Source organism: Salmo trutta, chromosome 13 (genome assembly GCF_901001165.1).
Source record: "Salmo trutta chromosome 13, fSalTru1.1, whole genome shotgun sequence".
Classification (NCBI taxonomy): domain Eukaryota; kingdom Metazoa; phylum Chordata; class Actinopteri; order Salmoniformes; family Salmonidae; genus Salmo; species Salmo trutta.
The window spans coordinates 25779297-25795446 of record NC_042969.1 but is presented as its reverse complement, the minus strand read 5'-3'; the positions used below and the strand labels follow the sequence as shown (position 1 = coordinate 25795446).

General features: G+C 40.3%; 2 protein-coding genes across 3 annotated transcripts; both read right to left on the bottom strand.

Annotated features, from left to right (window-relative positions):
• Positions 1–231: 231 nt before the first annotated feature.
• casp3b (caspase 3, apoptosis-related cysteine peptidase b) lies at positions 232–5994 on the bottom strand. Its single transcript, XM_029771590.1, has 7 exons — positions 5870–5994; positions 5614–5709; positions 4297–4445; positions 4052–4180; positions 3705–3880; positions 3306–3447; positions 232–1033 (listed from the first exon to the last, which is right to left on the bottom strand). Exons 2-7 carry the CDS (start codon positions 5652–5654, stop codon positions 819–821), a joined length of 852 nt encoding a protein of 283 aa, XP_029627450.1. The 5' UTR covers positions 5655–5709; positions 5870–5994; the 3' UTR covers positions 232–818.
• Positions 5995–8955: 2961 nt separating this feature from the next.
• On the bottom strand, positions 8956–15887 carry cenpu (centromere protein U). 2 transcript variants are annotated; one of them, XM_029771583.1, is made up of 13 exons: positions 15651–15887; positions 15506–15560; positions 15239–15347; positions 14911–15145; positions 14634–14757; positions 14396–14518; positions 14070–14190; positions 13808–13916; positions 13641–13719; positions 10173–10220; positions 9928–9989; positions 9595–9751; positions 8956–9201 (listed from the first exon to the last, which is right to left on the bottom strand). In XM_029771583.1, exons 1-13 carry the CDS (start codon positions 15653–15655, stop codon positions 9076–9078), a joined length of 1353 nt encoding a protein of 450 aa, XP_029627443.1. In that variant the 5' UTR covers positions 15656–15887; the 3' UTR covers positions 8956–9075. The 2 variants fall into 2 exon arrangements, with proteins under 2 accessions (XP_029627443.1, XP_029627444.1); XM_029771584.1 differs by having other exon boundaries at positions 15239–15344; positions 15651–15831.
• Positions 15888–16150: the final 263 nt, after the last annotated feature.

Here is a 16150-nt window from a genome sequence, read left to right as displayed (position 1 = left end):
AAATGCAAGGGCCTTGGCCCTGCAGAACAGACATCTTATCTGAGGCTAAACACTCTGCAAGTCCCACCCATTCAGATGTCCATCATGTGTTGGATAAAGACAGTTTAACTTTTTTTTATAACCATGGTATGTTAGTATTCCATATGAAAATATATCACAATGAAATTGCAAACATTTTACAGTTATTTCACAATGGGATGCAAGAAATTATTGCACCATGAATCAACAGAATTTTGTTGTATTTACTCACATTTATTTTCTTGAAATCCTATTTACATAAAATGTTTCTTGGGAACACAATTTACCATGGATAAAAGCTCCTTTATTCATATTTCATGTAGTACCCTCTTTGAATGTACAATGTGCAAATGATGTAAAAACACCTCTCAGGTGAGAGATTATTTATATAGAGACATGGTACAACTTTACAATACTTTCAAAGCCTGAGTGACTTTCATTCCATGTTATCTAAAAATGTGTTTACCCTACATTTCAGGGCATTTTATTTCTTAGTTCCATCCCAAATACATGAACAACAAATCAGTAGCAAGTACTGCTATTGCAGTCATTACTTAATGCCAGCCTTTCCCCATTAAAAAGCCATTTTCTGTGGTCCAACATAATGCCCTTTAGGCCTCAAGGGTAAACATCTCATACCTTTTCGCTTTTAGACTTTCCCCAAACAGAAATATTTGAATAAGTGATTATCCACGGTGGTATTTGGTCCAGTGCAGAGAATCCCTCTATATTATTTAATGGTCTTTAGAACCCCAGCAGACACTGTGCAAATATGTCAAATGGTCCCACAGGATATACAATCAATGTGGAAAGTAGAGATGTTTGGTCAACATAGACACAATGCAAGGGATCTGCTTGTGGGCATTGACGGAAACCTCGAAGTCATGTGCCACCTTGTGGTTGACACGTGTCATGATGTGCATAATGTCCAGCTGTTTGCCGTACCTTTGTAACATCTCACAGAGGGCCTGGATGAACCAGGAGCCCTTGTCGATGTTCCTCCAGGAGTAGTAGCCTATGGAGTTCACAAACCAATCAGTCAAACACTATAGCAATGATAACCATTGCTAAAACTTCTAAAGTGGTACATGGTCGTTTTTGTACATAGGTGCAGTGCAATTACCATACTTTTATTTTAGTAGGCCTATAATCTGTGATACACAAACTGCAAATGGGTGAACGTTCAGACATATCAGTTGTTAGTACTATGTAACAATGGGTGCCTACATTGTACCATGTAAAGGTAACGTATGTTGTATGCATGAATAAATTACGTGAAGCATTTAAAGCTGGAAACCTTCATTGAAACATGGCGGACACCCTGCCTGAGTTTGTGAAAAGCTGAGGGATGGGCCTGGAGAAACCTAACCACTCAAATTCAAAGCAAGGACTATGTATGCAAGGACTGACCATCCATGATATTATAATGACAGTTTTAACCATGTTGAGAGGCTATACAGTGTTGGTTTACATTTAGTTTACAAACATTGGAGTATAACAATGTTGGGTTCTAATGGGGTACGACAGTTAACTTATAAATGACTCAAGAATCAACAGGTATATACAGATGAAGTCAGAAGTTAACATAAACTAGGTTTAAATGTGTTTGGCAAAGGTGTTTCACAAATCCTGACATTTAATCCAAGTAAAAATACCTTGTCTGAGGTCAGTCAGGATCACCACTTTATTTTAAGAATGTGAAATGTCAGAATAATAGCAGAGAGACATTTATTTCAGCTTTTTTTCTTTCATCACATTCCCAGTGGGTCAGAAGTTTACATACACTCAATTAATATTTGGTAGCATTGCCTTTAAATTGTTGAACTTGGGTCAAACGTTCCGGGTAGACTCCCACAAGCTTCCCACAATAAGTTGGGTGAATTTTGGCCCATTTCTCCTGACAGAGCTGGTGTAACTGAGTCAGGTTTGTAGGCCTCCTTGCTCGCACACGCTTTATCAGTTCTGCCCACAATTGTTCTATAGAATTGAGGTCAGGGCTTTGTGATGGCCACTCCAATACCTTGACAACTTTGGAAGTATGCTTGGGGTCATTGTCCGTTTGGAAGACCCATTTGCAACCAAGCTTTAACTTCCTGACTGATATCTTGAGATGTTGCTTCAATATAGCCACGTAATTTTCCCTTCTCGTGATGCCATCTATTTTGTGAAGTGCACCAGTCCCTCCTACAGCAAAGCACCCCCACAACATGATGCTGCCACCCCCGTGCTTCACGGTTGGGATGGTGTTTGTTGGCTTGCAAGCCTCCCCCTTTTTCCTCCAAACATGACAATGGCCATTATGGCCAAACAGTTCTATTTTTGTTTCATCAGATCAGAGGACATTTCTCCAAAAAGTACGATCTTTGTCCCCATGTGCAGTTGCAAACCGTAGTCTGGCTTTTTTAATGGCGGTTTTGGAGCAGTGGCTTCTTCCTTGCTGAGCGGCCTTTCAGGTTATGCCGATATTGGACTCGTTTTACTGTGGATATAGATACGCCTGTACCTGTTTCCTCCAGCATCTTCACAAGGTCCTTTGCTGTTGTTCTGGGATTGACTTGCACATTCCGCACCAAAGTATGTTCATCTCTAGGAGACAGAACGCGTCTCCTTCCTGAGCGGTATGACGGATGCGTGGCCCCATGGTGTTTATACTTGCGTACAGATGAACGTGGTACCGTCAGGCGTTTGGAAATTGCTCCAAAGGATGAACCACACTTGAAGGTCTACACATGTTTTTCTGAGGTCTTGGCTGATTTCTTTAGATTTTCCCATGATGTCAAGCAAAGAGGCACTGAATTTGAAGGTAGGCATTGAAATACATCCACAGGTACACCTCCAATTGTCTCATTATGTCAATTAGCCTATCAGAAGCTTCTAAAGCCATGACATCATTTTCTGGAATTTTCTGAGCTGTTTAAAGGCACAGTCAACTTAGTGTATGCAAACTTCTGACCTACTGGAATTGTGATACAGTGAATTATAAGTGAAATAATCTGTTTGTAAACAATTGTTGGAAAAATAAATTACGTGTGTCATGCACAAAGTAGATGTCCTAACCGACTTGCCAAAACTATAGTTTGTTAACAAGAAATTTGGGGAGTAGTTGAAAAACGAGTTAATGACTCCAACCTAAGTGTATGTGTAAACACACACACACACACACACACATATTTCATTTAGAATTAAAAAAATTAATAATGTAGCAACTAAGGATTCTAGCTTTAAATATGTTAAGTATGTAAGGAGAGGGCGGGGGGAAAAAACTATCAATAAACAGGGTTTATTACCTGGGGCTGTAGAGTAAGCATAGAGAAAGTCTGCCTCCACTGGAATCCTCACTGGATAGTCACCAGCAAAGCTGTCCGTCTCTATTCCACCAGCAACACTGTCTGTCTCTATTCCACAGTCCAGATCAGTGCCACGGCACGCCTACTCACCAGGTCCACAGGAAGGATTAGGGGTCAAGGGTCAGGGGAAGAGAGTCTACTCTTTTAACACTGTATAACTGAATATCAGTCATGCAGAATACACGTTCATCACTTTAGTACACAACATATTTACAAAGTCATGCAGTTACACTGCATCCTCATTCCTCAGTCTTTATAGTTGATTCAACAAACATACCTAGAGAATCATTGAGCTGTGGAAGGGGAAATTTAGAGCAGGCAGCTAAAACCTTACAGTACCTGGATGAAGAAGAGTTTGGGCTTTCCCACCAGCGTTTTGCAGCGGTCGCCCCTGAAGAGTCCGGTGAGCTTCTGGAGCTCCACATGTCCATCTGTGCCATAGAACACACCCTCGCCTCCATGGCTCAGCATCACACACACAAAGGAGGCCGATTGGCTGTGGTCATCTTGAGACACTGAAGAATGTCATACACCCACATGTAGTTTAAACTTAAAGTCTATCAACATTTTTTATTCAGAGAGATTTCCTAAAGTTTATCAAAGTTAGCCAGATGTCACATCACTACTACCATGATTATTGCAATTTAGAAAATCTAACACACTCACATCCAGACTGGTGAACTTACCAGTGTAAAGCAGCTGTCGGATCTGCTGCACCGTCTGGTCATTGGCAACTTTCACGTTGTACCCCAAACGTTCAAACACTTTCCTTGCATAGCCAGCGTCCACATCTGTTCCCTCGCGAGAACTCATTCCTTTAAAAGGGAAATTACCAATGAAGTGTAGATAACATATGAAATATCATCATAACCTGAACAGGAAAAAAAACAAAAAAAAACTCCTATAATACATAATACACACATAGGCCTACCTGTTCTCCTGTCAAAGTTCTTGTTGTTGATGATGACACATTGTCCAAGGCTGGGGTAGTTCATTTTATATGTGAACATGTCAGCTGGAGGCCTAGCATCTACTTTATGATGCTCTATAGTAAACCTTGGCACTGAGGGGTTCCCTGGCCTGGAACAAAGACCAACAAGTTCCTTTTAACATTTAAAAGTGCAATTTTCATTGTCCATGTTAATCTGGTTCCACAGGTAGCCCATGTTGAAAATCCATGTTGATTGGCTAATAGAGCCCGGGGGTTGAAACCTCTAACATGACTGAACATTAGCCAGAATGGTTTCGACTTGAGGTTCACTGAAATCTCCTTAAAGTTTAAATGATACTAGGCCAATATGTTGCACCACGGTGACGAATGAGGGATATGGCTTGAAAACGTACCTTAATGCAGGGATGGACAGTGTCGCTGTACTCCTAATTATTCCATTATCTCAGTCGCAAAGATTGAAATATTGCCAGTTTTTTTATTTGAATAAAGCACCACATTGGATTCAATTCAAATGCAACACCTAGCATTGGGGTAAGTAACTGGATTTTGCAATCCAACGGGCAGCTTTAGAATGAGATAACCTAACCTGCTGTCAAAAAGGGCAGTTTTATGAAAAACAATTACAGTATTTCCATCTTTTAAATATCCCATTATGCCAGCCGTGTAATCGAGGAGTACAGCGACACCTTCATACCTGGATTGAGGTACATTTTCAAACCAAATGGCACCGCATCATTTATACTTAAAGGAATATGTAGTGAACCTCAAATCGAAACCATACCGACTAGACTGTACAGATGACATGCTTAAACGCATGCATCAACCAACGGTTATATATGTCATCGACTGTGGCGTCGGGCACCAGATTGCTATAACATATGTGTTTAGCTGATACATAAAATACCTATCCTGGCGTTGTAAGATCTGGCATGCGTCAGCAACGTCTAAGCAGAGGAATACGACCAGAATGTTTTTGGTTCATGATCAGACGTCACGCTGCATGCTCATGGAGCTGAGATAATCATTTGTCCAACACGATTCATGGGTAAATTATAGCATTAAAATATACTGTCTCGGTATGTGAGAGCTGATATAACTATGTAAAAAGAGGCTCACTGGCCCAACTCATCTCAATGGGGTTTATAAATGGCCCAACTCATACCGTCCCAATGGGGTTGTAAATTAAAAATCATAGAGTAGGCCTACATTCAATATGCCTACATCTCATTTTGTCGCTTGCTATTCTATATTCTTTGTGAAGTTGATGGGGTTGACAGGAGAAATGCAGTGCCTTACCCTTGTGCAGCTATGAATTTGGCATCCACCAAATCAGACATGGTGCCAATCTCAGTTGTACAATCACCCTTTACAACGCCTAGCGTTATAGTTGTACTGAAAGTGAAAAATAAAGTCGTTTATTACACACACACCGGTGGTTGCTTCCAAAGTTGAATCCACACAGGAGCCAAGCTTGGTTCTATAGTTAGCTAGCTAGTTTGATTGATAAATGGCAATACATACCTTATCAATGTTAAGGGTAAAACAAACTTACTTGCGTTAGACCGTTGAAATACACAGGTGACAGCGTAAAAGCCAAGACTTCCCAATTTCCCTGCGATTTGTTCATGAGATTGAGAAGTGTTCAATTAAAAAACTTGTTTCCGCGTCATTTGGCAAACGCAGCCAATCAAACGCCGTAGTTTAGTATGTGGGCAGGTTTCCCCACTTGTTACCACAACCCCAAAGTCAACATTGGCAATATCGTAACAATTCATGAAAACAACAATGTGCTTTTTGGTCTTAATTTAAGGTTGGGTGTAAGATTAGCAGTGTGGTTAAGGTTGAAATCAGATGTTTAGAAGATAAATTGTAGAAATAGGCGGGGTTTATGACTTTGTGTCTGTGGTAACTAGTGACGAACCGTGTGGGCGGGCCTAAAGTACACACCTTGACTAAGGACGGGATTTCTAAAGAAGCCTACAGAGTAACTTCCGGTGATTTAATTTTTTATGAACTGGTTTAATAATCATATCCTGCTGGTGAGTCAACTTTTTAATGCAGAAGGATTGTTTCGCAATTATCTCGTAACAATATCCCTGTTACACCAAGTCCTAGATACTATTCCATCTTGAACTCTCATGTTTAGAGGTGTAACCAGACCTCACCTTCTTGAGCTACCCTCTTATTAATCCAGTTGACTCCTCAATAGAAAAAAATGCATTTATCCTTGCTCCCTCAGAACAACAGACATATATGTGCTTTATTTCTATTCCTTACCTCACCATTTACTGGAATACATTTGTCAATAATATTGGTTGGAAAAAAGTCTGGTTATTACCACACAAATAAATACTTGATTAGTATTTCCCAGCGAATCATTACCTGAAGAAACTCAAAAGAATACATTAACATTAACTGTACTTTTTGTGTTGAACATCCAGAAGCAGTTTTGCTTTTATTTTGGCATTGTCTACATGTAAAGAAATTATGGAAAGATATTTCTAGTTTTATCATTGTTAATATTCTTGATGACTTTTGTTTATTATGGGAGAATGTGCTGCTCGGTTTCCTTAGAAAACATAAAGAAAACAAATTTCAGATTCATAAATGTAAATTCACTAATAAATAAACAAACACTCTTCCATGTTTTCTATTAGGAATTGTAACAATACATTAAGAACATTCTACATTCTCCCAAAAAGAAAGCTGTTAAAACAATCAATACATGTATCTTTTAAGGTCATTGTATAATCTGTAATTTGTTGTACCCCCTAGCATGTTATCATTGTCTGTTTGTATACTTATTGTATGTATACTGGTGTTTCTGCAATAAAATAAAAATATATACTTTCCTGTAAACGCTATTCTCCTGATTGCAACCGGAGTTCTGCGCGTGAAAATGGAACGTAATCCCCTTATTGTATGGTTTTCTTTGTAACATTGAATTTAAGCATGATCATAGCATGTTATTCGCCCCCTATTCGTTTGAGGTGGTCGAATAAATGATGTGGCGGAGGGGTCTACAGATAAATCAAGATCAGAATATGGCGTAATTCCCTAATAATTAAACAACCTTTAAGCGAGAGGAACCATGAATGTCTTGCGAACATACCGGTTCCAAGTGGAAAAAGCGTCTTCTCACTTTTTTCCACCTTCCAATATGACAACTTTCAGGATGAATCAAAATACTTTTAATGATTCATACTTTTCCTAACCCTAAAAAAATCTACAAGATCAGAGTATTTTAGAAAATACCAGTTGCTGCTGAAACAGACAAATATGCATAGATGGCTTTCTTTCATTGATCCCTATATTCTGAACCCATTCTCTCTATGTATTTTATTGAGTCTGTCTACACAATTATAAATAAAAAGGTGCACCGTATTTAAAGGGATGATTTAAAATACATTTACTGAAACCCCCATTGAATGAAAACTCCATGACTCCGTTGGCCAGCAAGTGAGCAGGTTTGACAAGGTAGCCACACCTGCAGAACACATTACATTACATGACTAAATAAGGTTGATACCAAATACTGAGAAGTGGGTAGGAAAGGCATACATTTATAAATAGGGATTGGCCACCATGTGATTTCTCAGAAATACATGTACAGTGAACTCAAAGAATTGGGACAGTGACACATTTTTTGTTATTTTGGCGCTATACTCCAGCACTTTGGATTTCAAATGATACAGTGCAGACAGATTTAATTTGAGGGCATTTTCATCCATATCGGGTGAACCGTTTAGAAATTACAGCACTTTCGGTGCCCCCCCTCCCCATTTTAGGGGACCAAAAGTGTTGGGACAAATTCACCTGTGTATTAAAGTAGAAAAAAGTTACATATTTGGTCCCAGATTCATAGCACGCAATGACTTCAAGCTTGTGACTACAAATCTGAGTGAGAAAGTTAGACGCACAAGTATCGTACCCCCCAAAAATGCTAACCTCCCGTTATTGTAATGGTAAGAGGTTTTGGGGGTATGCTAACCTCCCGTTATTGTAATGGTAAGAGGTTTTGGGGGTATGCTAACCTCCCGTTATTGTAATGGTAAGAGGTTTTGGGGGTATGCTAACCTCCCGTTATTGTAATGGTAAGAGGTTTTGGGGGTATGATGTTTGTGCGTCTTACTTTCTCAGTCATTATTTACAATTCATTCAGGATTATCTGTAATGTTAAGAAACATTCTATTCCGATTTACAATGAAGTGACTCCAAAATGACACAATACATTATTTACCATTGGGCACAAAATAATCTGAAACATAAACAAACAGCAAACGCTTCCAACACGTCTTGAGTCACAAGCTTGATTTAATAATTGTCTGCTAAGAATATGGGACCAAATACTTCCCTTTTTACTCCCTTAATAAACAAGTGAATTTGTCCCAACACTTTTGGTCCCCTGAAATGGGGGGGACCACGTACAAAAAGTGCTAGAATTTCTGAACGGTTCACCTGATATGGATGAAAATATCCTCAAACAGTACAAAGCACCCCCAAAAATGTCACTGTCCCAATACTTTTGGAGCTCACTGTATATGCATTAATGTATGTTAAAGTTAAAATGGCAGTTTTTCCACCAGACAACATAACCCTCCAGCAAGGTGCTGATCAACAAATCATTTCCAGAAAAGGTACTCATTACTGAAACATTTATTTTGAAACACATACCTTACTTGAGATTTAATATACAAATCTCAAAAGGACCTTTGATCAACACTTTAAAAGAGTGTAGCATAATTCTCAACTTGGAGCTCACTTGTTGTGAGCCACTTTGTCCAGAGCCTGTTGAAGCCTCTCGTTGACAGTCTTCAGCTGATCTTCAGTCCCCAACACATCACGGGCCTCCAGGAGAAGAGCTGGTAGACTGGAGGGGCCATACTGTGGAATGGAAACAGATGTCAACAGAACAGTGCTTTAACTCACTTTAAGCTACTATAATAGATTATTATCACTGCCTCTTCTGTTCATAGTTTATAGCTCAATTCCTGTGTATTTTATTCCTCTAGTGTTGCTATTCATTTTTTTTTTTTTTTAACTGCATTGTTGGGAAGGGCTTGTTAGCAAGCATTTCATAGTAAAGACAACACCAGCCGTATTCGGCGCATGTGACAAATAACATTTTATTTGATTCATGCCCTCTGAAGACACATCCATAAGTCTTTGGCCATAACTAAGAAACATTGTTGTAAGTGACTGGATGTCAGCATTAGGTTAAATCCTAAACTGTAACTAGATGAACAAGAACAGAAGGCTTGTTATTGACGTCCTCACCTCCTCCGCCTGGTTAGGGTGGGCTTTTCTATGGTCCAGGTAGCTCTTGTGCAGGTGACCCAGATCTTTCAAGAAAGTGGTTCCCTTCCGTATGTCTGTTAGCCTCTGCTCAAGTCGAGACTGGTCCTTCTGCAGGGCCCTCAATTGGGCCTCACTCCTGGCAGAGAACAAGGGGATGTTTCACATTCTCTATTCTGTTTTGTGATGTAGTGTTGTTGGGTTTGAGAAACATGCCATATAATATAGAAATAAAACACATCACAGTAATCGTTGCGTTACTTCAGCAGTTAACCTTGCTTTAGCCCCATTTGCAAGAAGAAAAAAAACTCATACCTTATAAGTTCATTTTTGGCCTCGAGCAGCCTGGCTCTCTTACGGTTAATGGCAGCATTCATCTGAGAAAACAACAATAGGCTGATGACTGACGTCATTAAATGATTATGATGGGACACAGTGAATATCCTTGTCGTCCTAGAAGAACTACAGAACATGAGACGAGTGTATAACCACAGACACTCATGCCCACAGGCTTCCTGAGATCTAGTGTTTGTAGTGTTCATATCTAAAGAAAAGCTTACCTTTGCGTTGTCCCTTTTCAGGAATTTTAGCTCCTTTGAAGCAGTTATCTAAGGAAATAAAAAATTAAGAAAATGTGTTTATGAAAACGTTAATATTTTCAACACACAAGATAAGTTGTATACTTGAAAGGTTTTTGTTTTCTCTATAGTCTTTCACTGCCGTATGAACGTTATATATATATATATATATATATACACATATACATATACACACACAGTTGAAGTCGGAAGTTTACATACAGCAAAGCCAAATACATTTAAACTCAGTTTATCACAATTCCTGACATTTAATCCAAGTAAAAATACCTTGTCTGAGGTCATTCAGGATCACCACTTTATTTTAAGAATGTGAAATGTCAGAATAATAGCAGAGAGAATGATTTATTTCAGCTTTTATATCTTTCATCACATTCCCAGTGAGAGAGAAGTTTACATACACTCAATTAGTATTTGGTAGCATTGCCTTTAAATTGTTGAACTTGGGTCAAACGTTTCAGGTAGCCTTCCACAAGCTCCCCACAATCAGTTGGGTGAATTTTGGCCCATTCCTCCTGACAGAGCTGGTGTAACTGAGTCAGGTTTGTAGGCCTCCTTGCTCACACACGCTTTATCAGTTCTGCCCACAAATTCTCTGTAGGTTTGAGGTCAGGGCTTTGTGATGGCCACTCCAATACCTTGACTTCATTGTCCTTAAGCCATTTTGCCATAACTTTGGAAGTATGCTTGAGGTCATTGTTCATTTGGAAGACCCATTTGCGACCAAGCTTCAACTTTCTCACTGATGTCTTGAGATGTTGCTTCAATATAGCCACATTATTTTCCCTCCTTGTGATGCCATCTATTTTGTGAAGTGCACCAGTCCCTCCTGCAGCAAAGCACACTTACATTTTAGTCATTTAGCAGACGCTCTTATCCAGAGCGACTTACAGTAGTGAATGCATACATTTCATGCATTTTTTTTTTGTACTGCCCCCCCGTGGGAATCGAACCCACAACCCTGGCATTGCACACACCATGCTGGTGTTGCAAACACCATGCTCTACCATCTGAGCCACAGGGAAGCACCCCCACAACATGATGCTGCCACCCCCGTGCTTCACGGTTGGGATGGTGTTCTTCGGCTTGCAAGCCTCCCCCTTTTTACTCCAAACATAACAATGGTCATTATGGTCTAACAGTTCTATTTTTGTCTCATCAGACCAGAGGACACTTCTCCAAAAAGTACAATCTTTGTCCCCATGTGCAGTTGCAAAACGTAGTCTGGCTTTTCTTATGGCGGTTTTGGAGCAGTGGCTCCTTCCATGCTGACCGTCCTTTCAGGTTATGTCGATAATGGACTCGTTTTACTGTGGATATAGATACTTTTGTACCCATTTCCTCCAGCATCTTCACAAGGTTCTTTGCTGTTGTTCTGGGATTGATTTACACTTTTCGCACCAAAGTACGTTCATCTCTAGGAGACAGAACACGTCTCCTTCCTGAGCGGTATGACGGATGCGTGGTCCCATGGTGTTTATACTTGCGTACTATCGTTTGTACAGATGAACGTGGTACCTTCAGGCGTTTGGAAATTGCTCCCAAGAATGAACCAGACTTGTGAAGGCCTACAATTGTTTTTCTGAGGTCTTGGCTGATTTCTTTTGATTTTCCCATGATGTCAAGCAGAGGCACTGAGTTTGAAGGTAGGCCTTGAAATACATCCACAGGTACACCTTCAATTGACTCAAATGATGTCAATTAGCCTATCATCAGAAGCTTCTAAAGCCATGGCATAATTTTCTGGAATTTTCCAAGCTGTTTAAAGGCACAGTCAACTTAGTGTATGTAAACTTCTGACCCACTGGAATTGTGATACAGTGAATGATAAGTGAAATAATATGTCAAAACAATTGTTGGAAAAATTACTTGTGTCATGCGAAAAGTAGATGTCCTAACCGACTTGCCAAAACTATAGTTTGTTAACAAGGAATGTGTGGAGTGGTTGAAAAACGAGTTTTAATGACTCCAACCTAAGTGTATGTAAACTTCCCACTTCAACTTTATATATTAGTACCAGTCAAAAGTTTGGACACACCTACTCACACCTGCTCTTTCTTGACTCTGCGGTCCAACTATCTCAATTGGGTTGAGGTCGGGTGATTGTGGAGGCCAGGTCATCTGATGCAGCACTCCATCACTCTCCTTTGTCAAATAGCCCTTACACAGCCTGGAGGTGTGTTGAGTCATTGTCCTGTTGAAAAGCAAATAAGCGCCAACCAGATGGGATGGCGTATCGCTGCAGAATGCTATGGTAGCCATGCTGGTTAAGGGTGCCTTGAATTCTAAATAAATCAGTGTCACCAGCAAAGCACCCCCACACCATCACACCTCCACGCTTCACGGTGGGTACCACATGCGGAAATCATCCATTCACCTACTCTGCGTCTCACAAAGACACGGCGGTTGGAACCAGAAATCTCAAATTTGGACTCATCAGACCAAAGTACAGATTGCCACCGGTCTAATGGCCATTGCTTGTGTTTCTTGGCCCAAACAAGTCTCTTCTTATTGATGTCCTTTAGTAGTGGTTTCTTTACAGCAATTTCACTATGAAGGCCTGATTCACACAGTCTCCTCTGAACAGTTTATGTTGAGATATGTCTGTTACTTGAACTCTGAAGCATTTATTTGGGCTGCAATTTCTGAGGCTAGTAACTCTAATGAACTTATCCTCTGCAGCAGAGGTAACTCTGGGTCTTCCTTTCCTGTGGCGGTCCTCATGAGAGCCAGTTTCATCATAGCGCTTGATGGTTATTGCGACAGCACAAAGTTCTTCAAATTTTCCAGATTGACTGACCTTCATGTCTTAAAGTAATGATGGACTGTTGTTTCTCTTTGCTTATTTGAGCTGTGCTTGCCATAATATGGACTTGGTCTTTTACCAAATAGGGCTATCTTCAGTATACCACCCCTACCCTGTCACAACACAACTGATTGGCTCAAACCATTAAGGAAATCAATTCCACAAATTAACTTAACAAGGCACACATGAATTGAAATGCATTCCAGGTGACTACTTCATGAAGCTGGTTGAGAGAATGCCAAGAGTGTGCAAAGCTGTCAAGGCAAAGGGTGCCTACTTTGAAGAATCTCAAACATAAAATATATTTTGATTTGTGTAACACTTTTTTGGTTATTACATGATTACATGTTTTATTTCATAGCATTGATGTCTTCACTATTATTATATAATGTAGAAGAGTAAAAATAAAGAAAAACCCTGGAATGAGTAGGTGTGTGCAAACTTTTGACTGGTACTGTATATATACACACACAATTTTATTTTGCTACAGCAAATAAAGTGTCTTATAAGCCCATGTGGCCTGGGCATCCTGAAGATGCACAACACTATAATAATCAAATAAATACATTATTTTCCCCACTATTGGTTTTGCAAAGTATGACAACTGGTCACCCAAAATGAGTTACCTTCTCTGTGAGTTGATCTTCAAAAGAACTTGAGAGAGCATCTATAGCCTGCAATACTGCAACAGAATCCACTGCATCCCTGAATAAAAACAGGGAGAACATTTTTTACTTGAGATAATGATTACTTTAAAGATGTGTCTATCCATGCTAAACTGATGGGAACTCACGTATACTCTGACACGAATTCCAAAAATGAGTCCAACACCACATCAAGATCAGTGGGATTTTTTACATTCCTTCGTTTCTGCTCGTCTCTTTTGGAAGGACCAGCACTTCCTGGAAAAACAATACATGGATTAATTAATGTGGTGTATATTTTACACAAATTAATGAAGTCATGCAGTGTGGTAATTCACTCTGGTGGTTTTGAGAGAGACTCTATGTGTCTGTCTGGGAGGATGTGGTGCTGAATAGAGATCTAGCTGTTACCTGAAGAGGACTTCCTCCTCGTACCCTGCGAACTCCCCCTCAGACCCTGCGAACCCATCTCAACTGAGGACTTCCTTTGCTTTTGCACATCGACTGGTTTGGCCTTCTTCTGACTTGGATTCTGTGGGTGAGAGAACTGGTTGAGTTTCCCCTTTTCCTTTGTAATCTGAAGGGTTGATGTGGTCAGGAAAAAGGCAACATATCCAAACAAAAAGTTGCAAATGTATCACAGATGACAAGGAAGGATTATATGTTACTTTTTTAAAGGAAAAGGTGGCAAACATCTCACATTGTCACTCACTGGGAAGAGCAGTGGCTGTTCTTACCCAACTAATGTCCTCATCTGTCAGATTCTCTGAAGACAGGGATGTTCTACGTTTCTTATGAATAGGTTGAGGACTGGAGCCCGGAGCAGACACCTCAATTTCCTCCTCCTCGCCCGATGACCTCTGTTAGTAAGCAGTGATTAGAGGACATTAAGCTCATCACAGGCAACATAATGTAACACTGCTCTTAGCAACAGTGCCCTGTCTTATGTTACTGAGAGAGGGGATAATGTCATACCGAGTCATCCACTTCTGTGTCCTGTTCCTTTCTGACTGGTGCCTTTTTCTGTGATGCAGAAGGCTCGCTCTGAGCTTCTGTTAAATCCTCTTCACCTGTCCCTTCTGCACTCTCTTTTTGGGGCCTGACCATTATAAATGGAGGAAAAGGAACAGAATAACTTTACAATTAGAACTTGTGTTCCATCGTTAGTGGATATTTCCCCTCTCCATCACTTCATAAAGGAATGAGAGCAAAGGGGCTTGTAAGATCCCACATTGTGACAAGCAGGTTTTACCTGGCTTTTGGTTTGACATTTTTCTGTTGAGATCCCTTTGGCTGGACCACTTTGCTAGCTCTCCGTTTGGTCTGACCTCTCCCAGACAGTGTGGGTCTTTTTGGGGTCACACTATTAACCTTTTTGGATGGGCCCCATCTTCTCTTAGCTGCCCCCTCCTTCACCACTTCCTCTTTGTTTTGATCCAAGTTTGGGCTGAAGTCTTCCTCAAGGGCAGTGCTGTGCAGTGGGTTACCTGGGTGCAAATATAGTAATTTGTTGTAGAACATCTTGCCATTAATGATTTTTCATACCCATAAAAAACGATTTAGGTTTGTTTTCAACTCACCATAAGTATCGCACTCATCAAAGAAACTGGCTTTCTCAATGGTAGAAACATTTGGGGAAATATGACTGTCCGTTGCTTTAGATTTCTGTGTATCTTTTGATGGACCCTTCTGAGGTGAAAACAGAGAAGATAGCTAGCTAACGTTACAGTATCCAATGTTGCCCCTTTTCAATCCCTTGTAGCGAGCTAACGTTAGTTACCTAGGTATGTCTATGACATTTAAAATACAACTTAGTGAGACATTTGCAAATGGGTACTGTAACAAACCTCAACAAGCTCGTGTTGCACAAGTTTGAGCATCTTCGCCATTTGGCTCTTCTTACTGTGTGGAGGAGAGCAGACCTGTGAAACATGTGAACTTTATATCGTTAACGTCATTGCTTTTTCTTGTAGCTTGATTACTATTTGTTACCTCATGATGATTGATCGTTCCAAGATGAAAATGTAAGCTATTAGCTAGTTGTATACATACAATTTGCAAAATAACTCAAAACATAATAAATGGCTATGCAAAAGTAGCAAACGACGAGTTTGCACGCAAGCTGCTTGTGATGGTTTTTTAGCTGATCAGCTGAATTTCTTTCCCGCAAAAAAAATTATTCGAACGAGACTAGTCAGACAACTCTATACTCATATGACCTTGATGGGATGGTGCCCTCTGCTGGATCGGATGACTGGATCCATCATACAACACACTCATGTACGGATGGTGCCCTCTGCTGGATCGGATGACTGGATCCATCATACAACACACTCATGTACGGATGGTGCCCTCTGCTGCATCGGATAACTGGATCCATCACACAACACACTCATGTACGGATGGTGCCCTCTGCTGCATCGGATGACTGGATCCATCACACAACACACTCATGTACGGATGGTGCCCTCTGCTGGATCGGATGACTGGAT